Raw genomic sequence first — 19,016 nt, 5'->3', positions numbered from 1 at the left:
GCTCCGCCGCTCCTCCGTGCTCCCCCAGCGGCTCCTGCTTCCGCCGGCGGCCGGGGTGAGGCCGAGCCGGGCCGGGCCGGGCCGGGCCGGGAGCTGGGGGGGGGAGATGGCGGCGGCGGCCGGGGCGGGGAGCGGCAGCTCCGGGAGCGTGATGGCGCAGAAGACGTGGGAGCTGGCCAACAACATGCAGGAGGCGCAGAGCATCGACGAGATCTACAAGTACGACCGCAAGCAGCAGCAGGAGATCCTGGCGGCCAAGCCCTGGACCAAGGAGTGAGAGAGAGCGGGGCCGCGGGGCGGGTGGGCGGCGAGGGGCCGGGGCTCGGTCGGGGCCGGGGCCGTCGCTGAGCGCCCCGGCGGCCCGTCTCTTTCAGCCACCATTACTTCAAGTACTGCAAGATCTCGGCGCTGGCCCTCCTCAAGATGGTGATGCACGCCAGGTCCGGGGGCAACCTGGAGGTGATGGGGCTCATGCTGGGCAAGGTGGACGGCGAGACCATGATCATCATGGACAGCTTCGCCCTGCCGGTGGAGGGCACCGAGACCCGCGTCAACGCGCAGGCGGCCGCCTACGAGTACATGGCGGCGTACATCGAGAACGCCAAGCAGGTAAAAGCCGCTCCCCGCCGCCCGCACGGCTGCCATGCGAGCCCCTGCCCGCTCCCCGTGCTGCTCCGGCGGCCCGGTCGCCGTGTGCCTGCCCTAACGTGGCCGGGGAGCTGCGGCAGGGCAGCAGCACGGCCCCTGAGCACGCTGGTTTCCATGTCTGGAGGTCAGCAGGTGCCTGACTGCTTCCCTTCCTCACAACTTGGGTTGCTCCTTCCTCACAACTTGGGTTGCTCCTTCCTCGCGACTCGTCTTGCTCAGGAGGTGTTTCTGTGGCTGCAGCTGGTGGCTTGTCAGTGGAACAAGAAGGGAGCGTGTTTCTAAAATATCTGACGTGTCTTCTCTAAAAACAGTATGTGAAATTAAATATAACTTAGTAATTTTCTCACCAAAATATTTTATTATTTATAGATCAGGAATATGATACTTGTTTGCACCTTCTTGCTTTCTGAAGTCTCACTGCCTAGCAACTCTGCTGTTCTCTATATTTATAAACAAAACACATTTTTGGAGGAAAAAGCCACTGAAGGAATAAATAACTTCCAGTGCAACCTAATTATCCAGATTTATAATTCAGATATTGAGATAACCGACTCAAAGTCTGGCCCCACTTCCTCACCTTGTACTCCTAGACATGTCAGGTTAAGCCTCAGCATGCCGTAAAAAATCTTGCATGCAGAAGAGTGACAGAAATACAAACGTGCTCTGTGGCCGATCTAGAAACCAGCATGCTGGTATATCAGGGTACCTACTGGTACGCTTCTTCCAGTACAGGGCAATCTTACGCCATGAATAAGCATTGAAATCCCTCTTAACTGTCCAAGCTCAAATAGTTTGAGGCCTAGTTTATCCTTTGTTTTTCCTTTAATCCCAGAAGTATTATAAACCAGCTAAAATTAAAGGACCCTTACCAAGTCACTGGAGATAACACAGCAAGTATTTGGGTTGTTTTGGAGAGTTGTACTTAGATTCACAGCTTTATATCTAGTTAAAGATATTTAAATAAATGTGAATTAGGCTGGATCATAATGTTAGAAAAAAGTAAACAAAACAAAGGTAAGTATATTCTAGAGCTTTTTTGAGGGGAGGGAAGTAATTTGTCATCCCTGTTTATGAGAAAATTTCAAAATAATTTATTTAATCTGGTTCATTTTATCTGGAAACTTGATGTCATGATTTTAATATTGCTGTTGCAGAAAAGTATGGAATATGAAAAGGTGTTTTTATCTAAAGATGTATTTTTACTATCCAGTTCTTAGGTAGAAATGATGAGTTTCAATTTAATAAGTATATAGCATAATATGAGTATTTCTATATACAATTACTTCATTAGATTTTGAACACAGCCCAGGTTTATAGGGGAGCACTCATTTGATAGGAAATATTTTTTATGGTTGTTTGTATTGTGCAGTTTTGTGTATGACTTCACTATTTTGAAATTGAACTTGTGTGCAAATACAATAATTCAGCTTTACTGGTGCTCTGACAGAGTTTGCATGCTGACGGTTCGTGTTTGATTTTGGCAAGGAGTTGTGCCTGGAATAACTTTTTATATTAGATTGCAAGTTGATAATATCCGCCCTGCATAGGTACTTTACAGAAGCCAATGTTCCAGTTATTTGTTTCTCTGTCGGCAGGATCTGATATAGCCATGGTTTAAAAAAAAAAAAGTGTTAGTTGGCTTTGAAAAATAATATATGTTCTTTAGTGTGCTGCTGTTCTCTTTGACTCTCTTAAATGAGAGTTGCAAGAAAATATAAATATTATTCACCAATTCAAAAACAAAATAAACATTCAGTTCGGTAGGTAGTTTGTGCGTTCTGTCTCATCCCGACGTACTCAGTATTTGGCAAAATCAAGCAGCTGATATATTGAAACATGCAACGCTCGGTTAAGAACTGGCATGTAGGGTAGTCAGACTAAAGTCATTCAATTCAATATTTAACAGCCAGTAAACAAATCCTGATGAATTACAAACTTAGATGCAGTGGGTGTTTGTTCTCCTTGATGAACCATGGTATGGTTTTGTTGTTGTTGTTGTTGGTTGCTTTTTTCTTTTTTTTTTTTTTTTTGGGGGGGGGGGGGGGGGGCAGGGAAGGGTACTTTAAGAGTTATCCAGCAGTATTATTTGGAAACTTCTACTGTGAGTTTTTCTGCTCCTAAAAATCTCAACATCTTTTGGCTTTCACAGCATACTGTGGCAATGAATTCTGTCACTTTTAGTGGTCAAAAATATGCATCTTTTTAAGTTGCTATTTTTTAAACCTGCCAATGATCTCACTACATGCCTCTGAGATGTGTTATTGTACTAAATAGTGAACATTTATTCTCTACGAACTTACTATACGTTATATGAGATTATATATACTTGCATCATGTTGACCCCCAAAAAATTTCTCTTCCACACTGACAAGGCTTTGCTTACTTCCCTCAGCATGTGGAGTCTCTTCTGCATTTCAGCTGTCAGTGAAGTTGTTACTGGGTCCTTGGAGCTGAAATTCTTTGTTTCGTGGTAGTACATAACAGCATAGAGTAGTTATGACAGCAAATACTACGTAATGTATGGTTTTTAGAAAATAGTTCAGCAAAATAAGCTGTGTATTTAGTATTTTAAGTTAGCATAGCAGACTCTTGCGTATATTCTTGTTTTTATTCTTACTGCGTTGTAGTATGCTGGCAGGCCCAGCAGAGGGCAGCCGATACTTTAAGGATGGAAATTAACACTGGATTTGTTTTCCTTCGCTGCTGCTAGGTCGGTCGTCTAGAAAACGCAATTGGCTGGTATCACAGTCACCCTGGCTACGGCTGCTGGCTCTCTGGGATCGATGTCAGTACTCAGATGCTTAATCAGCAATTCCAAGAACCCTTTGTAGCAGTGGTTGTAAGTACTGTCTGATAGTTGATAAAACTGCAAAGCAAATTATGCTGAGAAGTGAATAACTTTAGGGTTTTTGTCCATGAACAGTCTAGTAGTGTGTGTTGTGCATGATGGAAGTGTTAGTTCCAACACTTAAATCAGTTTCAACCCTTTTGCTTTGTTGGCCACATGCTGGTCAAACCAGTAGTCTTGTTCTTTGAGGCTGTTTTCACTGCATTGTTCCACATGTTGTAGTTCTGCACAAATCTATATGCTGCTCTTAACTTGAGGATGGTACTTCTGCAGAAAATGCAGTGAGTAATCCATATTTAACCTCCTACAATATAACAAAACTCTGGTTTTGTTCTCTTGGGTGCCTCTTCCATAGGACTGGAGGAAAGCATTTTCACAGAGTTCTGTTACTTTGAAGCTAAAATGCCTTTTAGATGAAATGAATGGCATAGTACAAGGTAGAAGATTCTAGGAAGTCTTTGAAGAAAAAATCTGAAGAAATCCTTCAGGCTCTTCAGTTCTTCCAGGCATCAGATCACATTTTAAATCAAAGTAAACCTTACAAGTACGACTTGTACATCTGTTGGTACTGAAGGCAATAAGGGAAAAAAGACTGAAGTTAGTGAGAAAGAAAGGATATAATACTGGTAGAATTACATTACACAAGGATAGATCACCCCTAAGAAATATTTCCAGCACGTGAGTTCCCCTATGTTATGACATCATAGGGGAATCATATGTCATAACATAACCATATGTTATGACATTTCACAGATACAGAACATTTCTTTCTTCTTTCTTCTTTCTTCTTTCTTCTTTCTTCTTTCTTCTTTCTTCTTTCTTCTTTCTTCTTTCTTCTTTCTTCTTTCTTCTTTCTTCTTTCTTCTTTCTTCTTTCTTCTTTCTTCTTTCTTCTTTCTTCTTCCTTCTTCCTTCTTCCTTCTTCCTTCTTCCTTCTTCCTTCTTCCTTCTTCCTTCTTCCTTCTTCCTTCTTCCTTCTTCCTTCTTCCTTCTTCCTTCTTCCTTCTTCCTTCTTCCTTCTTCCTTCTTCCTTCTTCCTTCTTCCTTCTTCCTTCTTCCTTCTTCCTTCTTCCTTCTTCCTTCTTCCTTCTTCCTTCTTCCTTCTTCCTTCTTCCTTCTTCCTTCTTCCTTCTTCCTTCTTCCTTCTTCCTTCTTCCTTCTTCCTTCTTCCTTCTTCTTTTTAAGTTGAAGCAGAGTATTAATAAATGTGTTATCAAGGAGGCTCCTTTGTTAGTCTTTTTTCTCTTCCACCAAAATACAGTAGGTTGCATAATGCTCTTTCTTAGCTCTAGTGGTTATAATATTAAAATGTGGATTTTTATTATGGTTTGTTGCTTGCTTTAGGTGGGATTTCTTTAAAGTATTTGGGAAAGAGAGGAAATTAGTTTGAAAAAATGGCCCATAGCCATTGATATTCCCTCTGTTTAGAGTCTCACACAAATGGATGCCAACTGAAAAAGTACTGTTAATGACTAAACTAAACCAATTTGCACTAATTATGCTTCTGAAATGCAATTGCTATTAATTTATGCCTGTAATAGTTCATAAAACGTTACATAACAAGCATTGCCTGTATTTTTACAGATTGATCCAACAAGAACAATATCTGCAGGAAAAGTAAATCTTGGCGCGTTTAGGACATATCCTAAGGTAAATATTTAAAATAATCTAGTGCATGATCGCATGATCAATAAACTGTCTTTAAATAAGTAATTGATTGTAAAGATTAGTGGTTTGTTCATCTAACAGTTTGATTTACTTTGCTGTGCTATATATCAGTGTTCATTCTAGAAGACATGTTGACATGCTGGTTATTGTGTGTCTTTGGACATTCATTACCTTTAGAAAGGTTGACTTCTATTTTGTTCATAGATTTTTGGCAGCCTTAAATCAAATAGACTGTCTAGATAAGAAAGCTGTCCTAAAATTATATCCCTTAATATATAAGTTTTTTAATGGATATAATTCTAGGTGACATTCATTAAAGTATTTGTTAATATTTTTCTATCATTTTTAGACCTAAAACATGCTACTAAAATTTTGACATTATGTGTTGTAATTTGCTTTTCATTTTAGAAAAATATCATTTGAAACTTTCTACTTAAATCTTTTAAATAAATACTATGAATCTTCACAAAGTAATGTACAAAAGAGGTTAATTAACATGGAAGAGTTGGGCTAAAAACTAAGAAATCACATAAATAGTGGAGATCTAGATCTCCAAATGCAGTCTTTTGTTGATACTTCTGACTCATACAATTGTGCTATTTTATTTCAGTCTAATAAAGTTCAGCTGTATTGTTCAAACTTCCAGTTATCGTTGGCTTATCAAGAACATTAGTGTGTCATTCAGTAAAACTGTAACTAACAAAATGTTTATGAGAGGTTCCCACTTGCATTCAAGCATTATTTTTGTGTTGATAAATATACAAAAGATTTCCTTAGAACAATTTGTGATTCAGAAGAGTATTCACTTCGGTTGGCAAAAACACTTCATAAATGCTTTGAGTGTTTGCACAGGGAAGAATCCTGTGCCTGAAAACCAAATCCTATATAGAAAATGCATATTTTGTATTTGCACAGAGGGTATTTATAAATGCACGAAGGGTATTTGTTAGGGAGTGTTCTGTGAGCAGTTCCTGCCTAATCAGTAGCTGTGAGGGGCACCATCTTGACTAAATAAGTAACTGAAGTTTTAGGTATCCTTAGGGCATATTAAAGGCATGTTTTTTCCCTCTTCTCATACCTTCTATCTTCTTTCCAAAGAGGATTGAAATCACTTCCAAGAAAGATGGAAAAGTCTTATCTTAGAAACTCTTCATTTCTCTGATCTAAGAAATGATCTAACCATAACATACCACATAAACTGTTAGAAAAAGGTGAACTATGACCACCAGGTTGCTTCCAACATGCTTTTCAATAGACCTGCAAATACAGTAACTTCTAGTAAAGCCAAATGTACACCTGAGATCCAAGAAAATCCCAAATTTCAGACTACCAGGGGAAATTTCATTTACCTTAGGAAAGTATCTTCCTTTGCATAAACGAGAACGTTGTGAAGTGCTTTCGAAGAGCTTAGTCATTTTGAGAAGTCCTAATCTTACTGTGTCATCTCTGCCCTTTCTTTGTTTAATTTCAGGGGTATAAGCCTCCGGATGAAGGTCCCTCTGAATACCAAACTATTCCACTTAATAAAATAGAAGACTTTGGTGTACATTGTAAACAGTAAGTAACATAAAAATTACTAACTTCAGCACAAGTTCTCTCTCTCCCCTTTTTTTTTAATATAGCTTAGTGATTCATTATGGAAAACTGCATTTCTTGGAGTGTTTCAAATCTTGAAGTTCTTTGTTGCTTTAGCAGTGTTGGTTTTGTGGAAAAGTGTAACTGTCGTTTATCAGAAGATACTTAAAAGGAGAACTGTTTTAAAGATGAAGTTACTTTTAACCTGGTTAAAAGCTTTAGCAGCTGGTTCTTGAACACTTCTAAGTGGTGGTGCTTTCTTAGGGCAAGGAGGAAAGGGTCAGATGTAGATACAGCAATAGGACTAGGTAGACTTATCTTGCTGCTCTTCTGAGCAGTGGCAACTGCAGTGCCTCTCTTTATCCTGCAGTTACATGGCTGCAGTTTTTCAGTCGTGTTTCTGGTAGTATTGGAAGGTGGAGCTGCTTCACAGATAACTTCAGCAACAGGAAGCATTGCTGCTTCATCTCTCCTGCTAGTTTAGTTTCCATGAAAAAGCAGTTTAATTTTAACCATTCTTCTATCCCCAGCTGTGTGTTCCTTACTCCATACGTACATTTACATGCTTGGCAAGACACTTGTTTTGCCAGGTCACTCTCCTGATCTGATCCAACTTGTGGCAGCACACGCATTCTTGCTGGTTAAGCTCTGGTAGGGTGGAAAACAGAGGCAGATGGTGAAGATGAAGGTTTGGAAAGAACAGCCAGGGAAAGCTGGGACCGCTTCTTCCAGTAACAGAGCCTGGTTTTGGGTCTGTCTTCAGATGTTTGACAAGCAGTACAGCTTAAGCAACTGTGTACAGAAAACTTCAAGATGTCATTGACACCAGCATGTCTTGTAGGCTGTTGCCTATATTTTTTTCGTGGTTTTGGTGAATGGGTATCTGTTCTTCAGTGCATTTATAGTTCATGTAGAGTTTGACCCTGAAGAGATGAACTTAGAACAAATAAGAATTGATTTTCTTATATCATTTGAGAAAAATATAGAACAGTAGCCATACAGAAATCTTCGTTGAACTGTAATGTGTCTGTCATTTCAGAGTAGTTATTGTAAATCCGGCATTGCCCAGAAGTCCACGCTTCTATGTATGAGAGGAAGCTTATGTTTTGTCCTTTTTTTATTAGAGGTGGTCTAACAAACAAATGATTCTTTTTTATTTTTTTTTATTTATTTATTTAAGTTGGTAGTGTTTCTCAGGAAGCTGACATATGTTAAAAGCTATTTTTTAAAGTTACTTTGTTTGGAATGCCAGTGACTGATGATTGCTTTGTAGTAACAGTCTGGATAATCTTAGTCAAACTTCTCTGCCTTAATTGGTATTTAATGTCCAATGTGAAACTGCATCCATTTAGTCTTTTTAAGTTCACTGCATTATTTCTCATGTGAGTTGGATTTCTTACTTTGAATCTGGCACACATTTCTTTGAACGAACTGACTTCATTTTTCTTAGCATATGTAAAATAAGGCTATCTGTCACATAAGGATAGTCTATCTAAGACTTTCTATCACAGAAATATTAAAGTGTGGTGTTGTTGGTAGACTGTAAAGCATTGTTATTGCAGATGGAATCTCTTAGAGAAATGTCAAGCAAAGTAACTTTCCAGAGAAATTGAAATATAATAGGACTGTTACTACCCTTCTGAATTTCCCAATCAAAATAAAATTTAACATATGGCTTTCATGTTGCTGTAATTCGCCTACACAAATGATTTTGCGTAACTCAGCTTTCTATCTGCTTTGTCATTTCTTGTGAATTCTGTAGCATCAGTAAAGCCTGACTTTCAAAATAAATGTGATAGAACTTAAGATTATTTGTCTGTTAGTAACATTTGCTGTTATCAGATGTCCCTAATGGAATTAGAGGTGAGATATATGTAATCAGTCATCTATTAAAAAAAAAATTACTGTACTGAAGATCCCAAGCATGGGACATCATTGCATTGTACAAGAAGTTGTTAGGAAATTAATAAAAACACTTGCAGTCTCCTAAATAGAACACAGTGTATGCATGGGGATAATGTAAACCTGCATTAAAGCCATAAATGAAATACTTATGGAATATCTTGTAAAGTTAGAATTGGAACTGGGGTAACTTATCGTTTAGTGCTTTGAATTTCTGCAGATACTTGCCACTGATAAGAACTTTTTCAGAGAGACATCATATGGGTGTCAGAGCCAAACAAGATACATGGAAGCTTATCTTGTGTGCATGTTTGTTTTTAAAGGTATTATGCTTTAGAAGTCTCTTACTTTAAATCATCTTTGGATCGTAAATTGCTTGAGCTTTTGTGGAACAAATACTGGGTGAACACTCTCAGTTCTTCAAGTTTGCTTACTGTAAGTACCACAGTATGCTATTTTGTGCATACGTTTAATTCGTTAGTGCTGAAAGCCAGACCCTGTACTGTAAAATGCTTACTGGGACACTAGTAGGTCATATAGTTTCCACATTAAGGTTCTGTTTGTCACATTTAAGCAATAAAAGAAGGTTTCCCTAATCATAAATATTTAAATGTTCCTTATATCTGCTCTTTAAAAGTAAAAGGTGGGAATAACTTATATATAATTTTACTGAGTTCTGTATAAATTTAGACTTTGTCTTGTTTAAGACAAAGTGTTTACCTTTTAACCTTATAATACTTGACAGTACTGTAACGAATAGTATGCCTTAAAATAATATCATTGAAGAAGTAAACACTTCTTTTGTGGCTGTTTCTTTTTTTTTTTTTAATACTTAATAGATGGAATTGTTAAAATGAGGTTGCAAGAGAAATACTGAAGGTAGATCTTCAATGGAAAAGTGCAGCATCAAAACCTTCCTTCTGCAAAAGCCAGTTTGAAAACTTTTCTCTGAGCCAAAGTCTGCTGAGTTTTACTTTCACTTTCTTGGTCCCCTTACTTAGGGAGTGGGTGAAAAGTGGGTGCCAATTTCAGTCTGAGTGTTTCTCAGCTGTTCAGCTCCTGCTCTCTCAACCACCACTCATGTACCACTCATGTTCTGTAGTACTGAAATTGCAGATACAAGTTAAAATGTGCAGTACTTGAGACTCTTTTCAGGTGTTGTTGATTTTTGTATATAAATGTTTGAATTTATGGCTTAGAATTCAATACGTTTATTGCTGTCTTTCTCCAAAGAATGCTGACTACACCACTGGCCAGGTCTTTGATTTGTCTGAAAAACTAGAACAGTCAGAAGCTCAGCTTGGCCGGGGCAGTTTTATGCTGGGTTTAGAAACTCACGATAAGAAATCAGAAGACAAACTTGCTAAAGCAACAAGAGACAGGTAAGATAATGCATGCATTCCCTGTTTAAAAAAAAAATGTTATTTTGTTTTATTACCAAGACTTTAATTGTAGCCTACCAATTAAATTGTAACCTAAAAGATTATGGATAGGAATGATTAGATTCTAGGTAAAAATGAGACCAATTATTTCTGAAGGTTTAAGAAAATACTTGTGTAATACTTTTATTTAGAAATCAAGAACTTCCCTTTTTTCATAATTCTTAATACATCTTTTTTCCCACAGATGGGGAAGGGTGTTTTTTGTTTGCTTTTTGCGTTTTTGTTTTTAAGAAGCAAGTTACAGAAATTGTAGCCTTTACATTTCACCACCTTGCCTGCCAGCAAATACTATTACCAGCTACTAATTGTCTGTTAATGAAATTACAACCATGGGGTACAGAGCATTATTTCAAAGGAATCATAGTGTTTTCCCTTAGTGTTCCTTACATGCGTGTTTGTAATTATCTCTCGTTTGTTAGTTTTGAAGTATAAAAGTGAACATAAATGGCTTCTCACAAATACATCTCTCTCCAAATGAACAGTCAAGTGATACGTGTGCTTAGAATATATAGGATTATAGTCACCATTTTTTCTGAGTAAAATCTTCTTAACAAAGAGTAGTAGTATCCAACAGAAGTCATACAGTATCTTGGGCTGTTCAACAACATTGTATTTGGCACATTCTAGACTCCGAAAACAAAAAGTACCTGCTAATATAAACTCTGGGCAATCTATGGAGAATTCAGGAATACATAAGATTCACCTGCATGCTTCTTAAAAATGTTCAGAGTGGGATATGATTCAATTTAATAAGGAACAGCTCTATAGAATCACTTGGAACAGGCAGCAAAAATTGAATAAAATCTGGGATGTTCCGATTTTCAGATTTGGAGGTTTCTGGTGCTCTTTCTCATCCTTTTATCTTGAATAATTTTATTTTCATTGTGCTTTTGTTTGTTTGTTTGTTTTCCTTCATGTTGGCAGTATGTGCCACAGGACAAACTTTACTAAGGAACAAACTCTGATTTTTGAGGTACCAGATGAGTAGTGAGTTTAATGGTGGGTGGGGAAAAAAAGGAAGCCTTACGTAAAGAGACTGATTTTTAAATAAATGACTTTGGGCAGGTCTAGGAAGATTTTGCTCAATACAACTCAGCTGAACGCAGACTTGGCCTTAAAGAGCGTGAGTCTGAAACGCTGCTGTTGGTCAAGGGCTTGTTTCACCATAGGCAGCGGGGGGATGCACGCACATGTAATCTGGTCATTACTAAGCAGAACCGGAGATGCTGTTGTGCCAGTGTGTTCTGTGTCCTTTTATGGAAAGTTAATAGCTCTGACAAGTTTTCCAACAAGCATGGTTGAGCTGGGTGGGTTTGTTTGTTTGCTTTTTGTTTTTTTTGCTTTTGTCTTTGTAGAAGCTAATACCCACTGAGGCAACTTCACTTGCAGAGCACCCTTCCAGTCAAGTTAAGGCTGTTGCTAATTCATGTTAACTGATACTTTCCAGTTCCTGCTGTGACACAGTTACAATGGCAACACTTTAAAGATACTGGAAAGAGGGGGTTGCTGATGTGTTTTTGCCTTTGATTTTCATCTGCAGGGTGTCCCAAAAGATTGACAGCATTTTATTTTCAAATTGTAAGAATTGAAAAAGTATTTTTGCATCACCCTATCATTACTGTTTCTTGCAGCATTTGCAGACATTTTTCTTTCCTGTTTTTGTTCTTAGTAGTTAGTTTATAAATTGTAAGACTGGAAGAGATTGCTGTTGTCTTTCTTCAGTGCTGCTTTCCTCTGCAACATAGGCTACCTTAGTTCCCAGAATTAATTATAACGCTTTTAAAGATGCACCTTTTTCTTCAACTAATAATCTTTCCTCTGAAAAGATAAAATCATTTGTCCTAAGAAAAGAGAAAAAAGCCAGGAGTAGCCTGGTGGGGGCACCAGAACAATTGATTCATTGACACCTAAATTATCCTGAGGGTAAATAAGGTTGCAAAGCTTGCTAAAAGCTGAATAAATATGTTGATTGGGTGTACTTGTTATAGGGGATAATATTGTAAGATATTAGCATAAAGCTACTTACACTTGGCTATATGAAATGTTCTGATTCTGTACACACACGTTACTGAGAGCAGTTTTATGAGAGTACATATTCATTGGCCAAACTGTGCTCCAAACTGGCCTCCTTTGCCTAGGATTGCTTGATCTGTCTAGTAATAATTTACCCCTATTCTTCCTGCCTTCAGTGATGACACATCTTTTGTATTTTTTAAGATATTTTTGTTAGTTTGACAGTACATTCCTCTAAATCAGGCATTGAATTAAACTTGGATCAATAGGAATCCTCTCAGCTGTCTTATTTTTTGAAAAATATACATATTACATGTTTTTACCTGATGAGCTCTATAAACTCTTCCTTGAATGTTCCCTGTAAAACAGTTTCTCTGGGGAGCTCTGGTTACCATATGTTACTGGCTTGAGCTTGGACAAAGGAGATAAGGTAGAGAACACGGGCAGCCTTCAGTTATTGACAGAAGCTGGTAGCTCTCATCACCCAGGATTTTGGGGGAATTTTTTTGTTCAGATGACCACAGCACTCATTTTCTATTGTTAATGTAAGATGTCCTGAACTGCTAGACAAAGTTTTTTGGGGTTGGTCTTTGTGTCAAAAGACCAGAGCTGGTCAGTTGGCTTTTCAAAGCTATTGGCAACAATGGCTAAATTGCTGTGTGTGTGACTTTTCCTTTCTGGGCAGTTGGGAAGATTCATGGGGTTATGGGCACCCTGAACTTCCAAAACAGCTGAATATCTTCAAATAAAATGACAGTGGAGTTCGGTGTTTAGCCAACATTGAATTTATGCTTGTTTTTCAGCTGCAAGACCACCATAGAAGCTATACATGGATTGATGTCTCAGGTTATTAAGGATAAACTTTTTAATCAAATTAATATAGCTTGAAGTGCATCGCCAGCTGATATGCATCTCCAAAACAGAAAAAGTCATGGTTTCTTTCACTTGGACTTGTTCAATTTGGGAAACAGAGCTGGAGTGGAAAATTATTCATTTAATTTGTAGTACTTTAATATTTCCCACCTGTCTGACCAGTTTTAAAGAACAAAATGTTCTGAAATGTAGTTTAACTTTTTGTTCTTTATCATAAAACACAACCAGTTTGGAGAATTGTTCCAAAATTAAAATAAATGTGACTTTTACTGGATTTTGCTCTTAGGTATTTATCTCCATTATCCAACTGCAATAAAACAATTTAAAAAATGAACGAGTGTTTGGGGGACTGAATTTTTTGGCAAACATTAATCTCTTTTTCTTATTGTTCCACAGAAAAGTTCTATCCACTTAGATTAAATGGGTAACCTATGCATTATAAGAAGTTTGTGTCTCAGATTTTCATTTCTATGTTTAATTTTAAGAACTGAAATCCAATTTGATGATCTTCTAACAAGTTACTAAATTTAATGGAGCCATTCCTGGTTTAGTTTTACCGGCCCAGCCAGAAATGGTTTCTTCTCACCCTGAAGAAACATTTGTGCATGATACAACAATATTTTATTTCTAGCTTCACAGTTATGATGGACATTTTATATTTCTAGGTAGTCAAATTACAAACAGGCAGTGAAATTATGAAACTAACAAGAAGTTTACATAGTGCTGTTTTTTTCCTGCTTGCCATCTATTGCTTGTTGTAGTCACTTGCTGCCTGCAAAGGACCAAGATGAAAAATTAGTATCTCTGAAATATGAGTTAGCTTAATTTAGGGCCACAGATACTAAAATGCATTAATCATAATTGTTGCCTTACAACATGGTGCCGCTGCAGGGCTGATCCAAGTTTGTTTTGGAGGTTTCCATACTGCATTTCAATAATTCAAGATGTTTGGATTTCTTTTAAGTTTTTATCCTTAATCCTGAGTTTCCTGGGTTTTTTGGAATGTTTACTTTTGGGATAATTTATAACATGCTTTATACAATATGCCATTATGCTTTATACCTTCAGTAACTAATATTCCTTTTCAACCTTAACTATGCCTTGATGTGGGTCTTGTTTTTGTTTTGGTCTGGAAATTTTAATAGCTATTACTCATTTGGGGCTTTTCATTCAAATGGATTCCAGTGTATTTGAAGCTAAGATGCAAGTTATACAATGGAAACATCATTCAGCAAGGAAATAACAGATACCCTGAAGCAGAAATTCATCAAGAGTTTTAAAGCAGCAGCATCTAACAGTTTAGGAAAAATACATTTAATCAGGGCTAGTCAAGCTCAGATAATTATCAGATGTGCAGTTTGATACATGGATGATTTTATGTTTCTTCCAGCATGGCAGTGGTGGCGGGGAGGCAGAAGAAGAATGCTTTGGTGTTTTAATATTCAAGGTTATTAATTTTTCTGGGAATGGCAAGACCAGCCTTCCATACAAGCAAGCATAATACAAAAGCCCACAGCAGTACCTTTGAAGGAAGACATAGCCGTGTACCTAGCCAGTAATTTTCCCTACTTTCTCTCTTCCATAGGTGTTTTTGAGACTTAAATTGTAGTATAGAGCCATTGTCCCACTTAGTATGTGAATACTTCATGAAGTATCCAACTTCTGTGAGATAGATACCTACTTGTAACCCGGGTTATATTTCCCACCTTATAGGATTCTCTTTGCGTAACATGGTCCAAAAGTTTTGGATATATCTAGCGTCCACCTGAAATATAAAATAATAGTTTAATCTCATATTAGCCTACTAGGCATATTTAAACTGTCCTCACTTACAATAGCCACGAGCTGAAATTTAACACACGTAGGCTTACAATGAATGTTTTTAGTCACGGTCGGCTTTATAATATCAATTTGTCTTATTAACTATAGCAATATTAATTCCCTTAAATGCTGATGTAAATAAAGTTGTCTGTTAAGTTACTTGCTTTGTTGCTTGCTGAGCACAGTGTTATAACCAAATTCACAATTATCCATGTGTTTGGCTATACCTGTGGCCTGTACGGGACCCTTTTTGCAGTGTTCAGGAATCCCCTTGTCTTTGATCAACCATCGTTAATGCTAGCAATATTCCAAACTCTGCCTTTTACGGAGATCAGAATTCTGTTTATTGAAAATGGCTACCACAAGTGAATAATCAAATATGTCCACACATACAGGGATCCTAAGCAGTGGAGAATCATTCAGGTATAGGAAGTATACCATAATTCTAACAAGAAGTTTGGGGACTCGGGAAAAAAAAACGCTGGAGTAAAGGTGTTCTTGAGAATTGTACATGTTGTATATCAACTCTATACAAATACGTACATTAATTCTTTCACGCTTGCACCCACTTCTTCGTTTTTGAGCAATATCACAATTTATTAAGTAGCCCCGTACCTCACATTCATGCCAGGCCAGAAGAAATGTTCCTTGAGCAAGGGACTCATTTTCTTTGCCTTCAGTGGTAGTTTATGCACACAATCTCAGATTAAATAGAACGAGCCCTTTTAATCTTCCTATTTGATAGATGAAGCTTAACTTTCTTGCACTTGTGTCTTCGTAAAACTTTGTGTCTCGTTTTGGACATTTTGTTTTTACCTCAACCTGCCTTGTCCTTCATGAAATTTCAGAGAGGCAGACTGTTCCTACAGATACAGTAATAGCCTTTGAAGTTTTAAAGTTGCCATGAGCTTGGGCACCGGATCACTCTTGCACAGCAACAGTACATTGCTCCAAGGCACACAGTGTTTGTGTAGTACTTCTCAATTTAGTATGAACTGTAACGCCAGTTCTGTTGCAGTTTGCTCACACAAATTTGTAGGAAAGTGTTTTCTTTTTTATTTTATTTTCCAATTGTTAGTGTAACCAGCTTACTAGACAGCAGCAAGGTAATAGGACCGGTTTGGGTTCTGAGGGTTACTTGGAGTTCCTATGGTACTGTATATATGGACATTTATAGCTTCATAGCTGTGCCCCAAGTAGTCCAAATCAGAATTGGACTCTTACACTGCTAACATAGTATGTTAATGTACAATATTTAAAGTATTTATTGAAATCCTAATATACAAGATTTTGCATATCACACCATAAACTAGGTTAAGATAAAATGACAAAAGCAAATGCTTTCAAGAATCCAAAAGTAGGCAAATTTCAGTACTAAAGAGTTGAGCTAGCATTGTTTTAAGGGTGCAAATCCCTAAGAGGTTAAAATTACTAAAATATGTAGTGATAATATATAAGATTAATTGCATGCATGTAGGATTTTTTTTCAGCTTGTGTCAAGTCTTAAAGAGCAGACATCAGAGAGCCTCCAGTTGGTTGAAGGATTTTTCTGGAGTTAAAAACAATTATGCTAAACCTTTAAGGAATTAATGAAGTAACATGTTCCTCAGGGTGTATTTTTTATGAGCTGTAGTTTTACTTTTCAGAGCCTAGGAATAATATCCATAAGGAAATATGTAATTTAGGAACGTTAATTTTGACCTTCAGATGAAACTTCTAACATATGAAATATTTGCTGTGACGTTTGGTTTGTTTTTAATTATGAAAATTGCATATGAAAATATGAAAATATGAAAACATATGAAAATATGTTTTAATTATGAAAAATTGCTTCATACAGGGCTTTCTGAAAACTACAGTATTCTGGGAAGTAGCATGGTCCACTGGATAGGTCATAGGACTCCATCTCAGGAGAATTGGGTTTTCTTCCTGACTTCTCACAAGCCAGGATTGCATAAACTTTAGCAAAGCGTTTTTGCCAGAGCAAGTGTCTGTTTTCCTCTCTATGAAATAATGAGACTGATCTTAAAAATACAGATGAAAAAGGATATGCAAGTACTATCATTTTACGTACTAAAGGTCATCACTACATCTCCAGTTTGTCAGATATTAACCACCTCAACTAGCAAGTCTCAAAAATACTGTTAGCAAAGAATGTTTATTGTATTTTGCATAGTTTGTTTAGATTATCTTGGATAGGAAGTGCTTAAGCCCTTTAAGGGGATTATAAATATACTTTTTAGGAACTCTTCATTTTCAGCTGAAACATGCATTCAACTCCTATGCAATTTGTCCATCATTTCCTGTGTGAATTTCTCTGTTGTAGACACAATTACCTTAGGGCTTGTGTATAACTGCAGTGGCATTACTTTATTAAAAACTGAAATTAACTTATGTGCCTGCATCTAATGGCATGTAGTAATTTAGTTGTAATTTAGTAATTACAACCATCTGAACTTTTTTCTCCAGCTGAAGACAAGTTGCCTTCACTTACACATCACTGGAGGTTAGAATGAAGCTTGTATTTTTAATCTGTTCCTAAGGAAGATATTGTCAGTCTGAGTCCCACGACACTGAAGATATAACTGGAGAAATGTGGAGGTACTAAATCAGCAGATATCCCCTCAACTTAAGTGAGATTTGTGCATTTTGTATTGTGATACAAACTCCAACCAGCTCCTCATTATACTTTTTTTTTGTGGAACATCTACCTTTTCCTTTTTAAAAAATCTTATGACAATTAGGTAAAAATCTCAAAGTGGCCAAAATGGTTTAACACAAATATTTATATAAAAGCCGGGGACACGTAACATGTAGATAACAACTTACATCTCTTTAAGAATAAAGAAGAATGACTGTGTGAATACTCACATTCACTCGCTATATAGTGTTTGACAAAATAATGCTGAGATACCAGTACATCTTCTGACTGTTTCTGAATATTAGCAGCATAGAGTAAGTTTTAGTTTCTCTTCCTAGTTCGTCTATCAAACTTCATAACAATATTTGGAAATCTGTTATCTTCTACAGCTCTGTCTGGTGCTAAAGTGACAGCACCAGAATGGCTATTCTCTCTATGGTGAAAACTAAAAGGGCATTTTCATTTATTTTGCTCATCTTTGGAGACTGAATCTTGCATTTCCCAAATCAACATTGTAGTCTCTGCTGGAGGTAAGATACAATGTTTATAAAGACACATTATAAGCATCATGAAGATGCTTATAACAAAGATAGGTTTCTAACAACTTCATTTTTACTTCCAGGCTCTAATATATTTTAATGCTGGTGTTGGACCAGTTTTAATTTTATTTTAGTTGTATTTGCAGAAATCATTTTCGAAACTTATCTAACAGCAATCTGTTTCATTTCATAGAATCATAAAATGGTTTGGGTTGGAAGGGACCTTAAAGATCACCCAGTTCCAACCCCCTGCCATGGGCAGGAACACCTCCCACCAGACCAGGATGCCCAAAGCCCCATCCAGCCTGGCCTTGAACACCTCCAGGGATGGGGCATCCACAGCTTCTCTGGGCAGCCTGTGCCAGTGCCTCACCACTCTCTGAGTGAAGAACTTCCTCCTAACATCTCATCTAAACTTCCTCTCTCAGTTTAAAGCTATTCTCCCTTGCCCTATTGCTACACGCCCTGGCACAGAGTCCCTCCCCAGCTTTCCTGTAGGTACTGGAAGGCTGCTGTAAGGTCTTCCCGGAGCCTTCTCTTCTCCAGGCTGAGCAACCCCACTCCCTCAGCCTGTCTTCATAGGAGAAGTCACTTTTAGTCACTTCAGAAATTCTCTCTCTTAGCTTAGGTTTTGCTTAGGCTTGCACAGTTCTGTTATCAGCAGTCAGTATAAGCAAAATTGTTATCCAACCCCAAACAGAAATTAGATCGAAGAAGGAATAAAATCAATTAATGACAACTACCCAATGAAGATCTTGTAACCTCCACTGGAAGGATGCTAAGAAGGCACTGTGGGGAAACAGCTCACAACTAGTGCTTCTCAAACTTGCCCAGCACAGGGAATTGGGTTGGGTTTATGCAAAGAAGACTCTTAAGGTGTTTTATGTCCATAGAAATAAATTTCAGTTCAATGTTCCAATCTAGAATTGTGAGAATTACAGCCATCTATGATTTTATACAGGTATTTCCAAAAGCTGTTTTGAAGACAAAGACTTCTTGTACTCAGCCAAATTACTGCCATACTGGAGAGTACACAGATGATTGTTT

General features: G+C 37.6%; 1 protein-coding gene across 1 annotated transcript; it reads left to right on the top strand.

Moving 5' to 3' along the window:
- The first annotated feature begins 102 nt into the window (after window positions 1-102).
- COPS5 (COP9 signalosome subunit 5) lies at window positions 103-13,302 on the top strand. Its single transcript, XM_048061781.2, has 8 exons — window positions 103-273; window positions 375-609; window positions 3,359-3,487; window positions 5,080-5,145; window positions 6,635-6,720; window positions 8,964-9,075; window positions 9,874-10,022; window positions 12,899-13,302. The coding sequence occupies exons 1-8, from the start codon at window positions 107-109 to the stop codon at window positions 12,981-12,983; spliced, it is 1,029 nt and encodes a 342-aa protein (XP_047917738.1). The 5' UTR covers window positions 103-106; the 3' UTR covers window positions 12,984-13,302.
- Window positions 13,303-19,016: the final 5,714 nt, after the last annotated feature.

This window comes from Anser cygnoides, chromosome 2, assembly GCF_040182565.1.
Source record: "Anser cygnoides isolate HZ-2024a breed goose chromosome 2, Taihu_goose_T2T_genome, whole genome shotgun sequence".
Taxonomy (NCBI): domain Eukaryota; kingdom Metazoa; phylum Chordata; class Aves; order Anseriformes; family Anatidae; genus Anser; species Anser cygnoides.
This window is presented reverse-complemented; position numbering and strand designations above follow the sequence as displayed.

Bases quoted from the DNA above. Each gene is read 5' to 3' on its own strand.
- COPS5 (XM_048061781.2), top strand. From the start codon at position 107: ATGGCGGCGGCGGCCGGGGCGGGGAGCGGCAGCTCCGGGAGCGTGATG. The intron at 610-3,358 runs GTAAAAGCCGCT...CGCTGCTGCTAG, and splicing joins ACATCGAGAACGCCAAGCAG to GTCGGTCGTCTAGAAAACGC. The intron at 6,721-8,963 runs GTAAGTAACATA...TTGTTTTTAAAG, and splicing joins TTTGGTGTACATTGTAAACA to GTATTATGCTTTAGAAGTCT.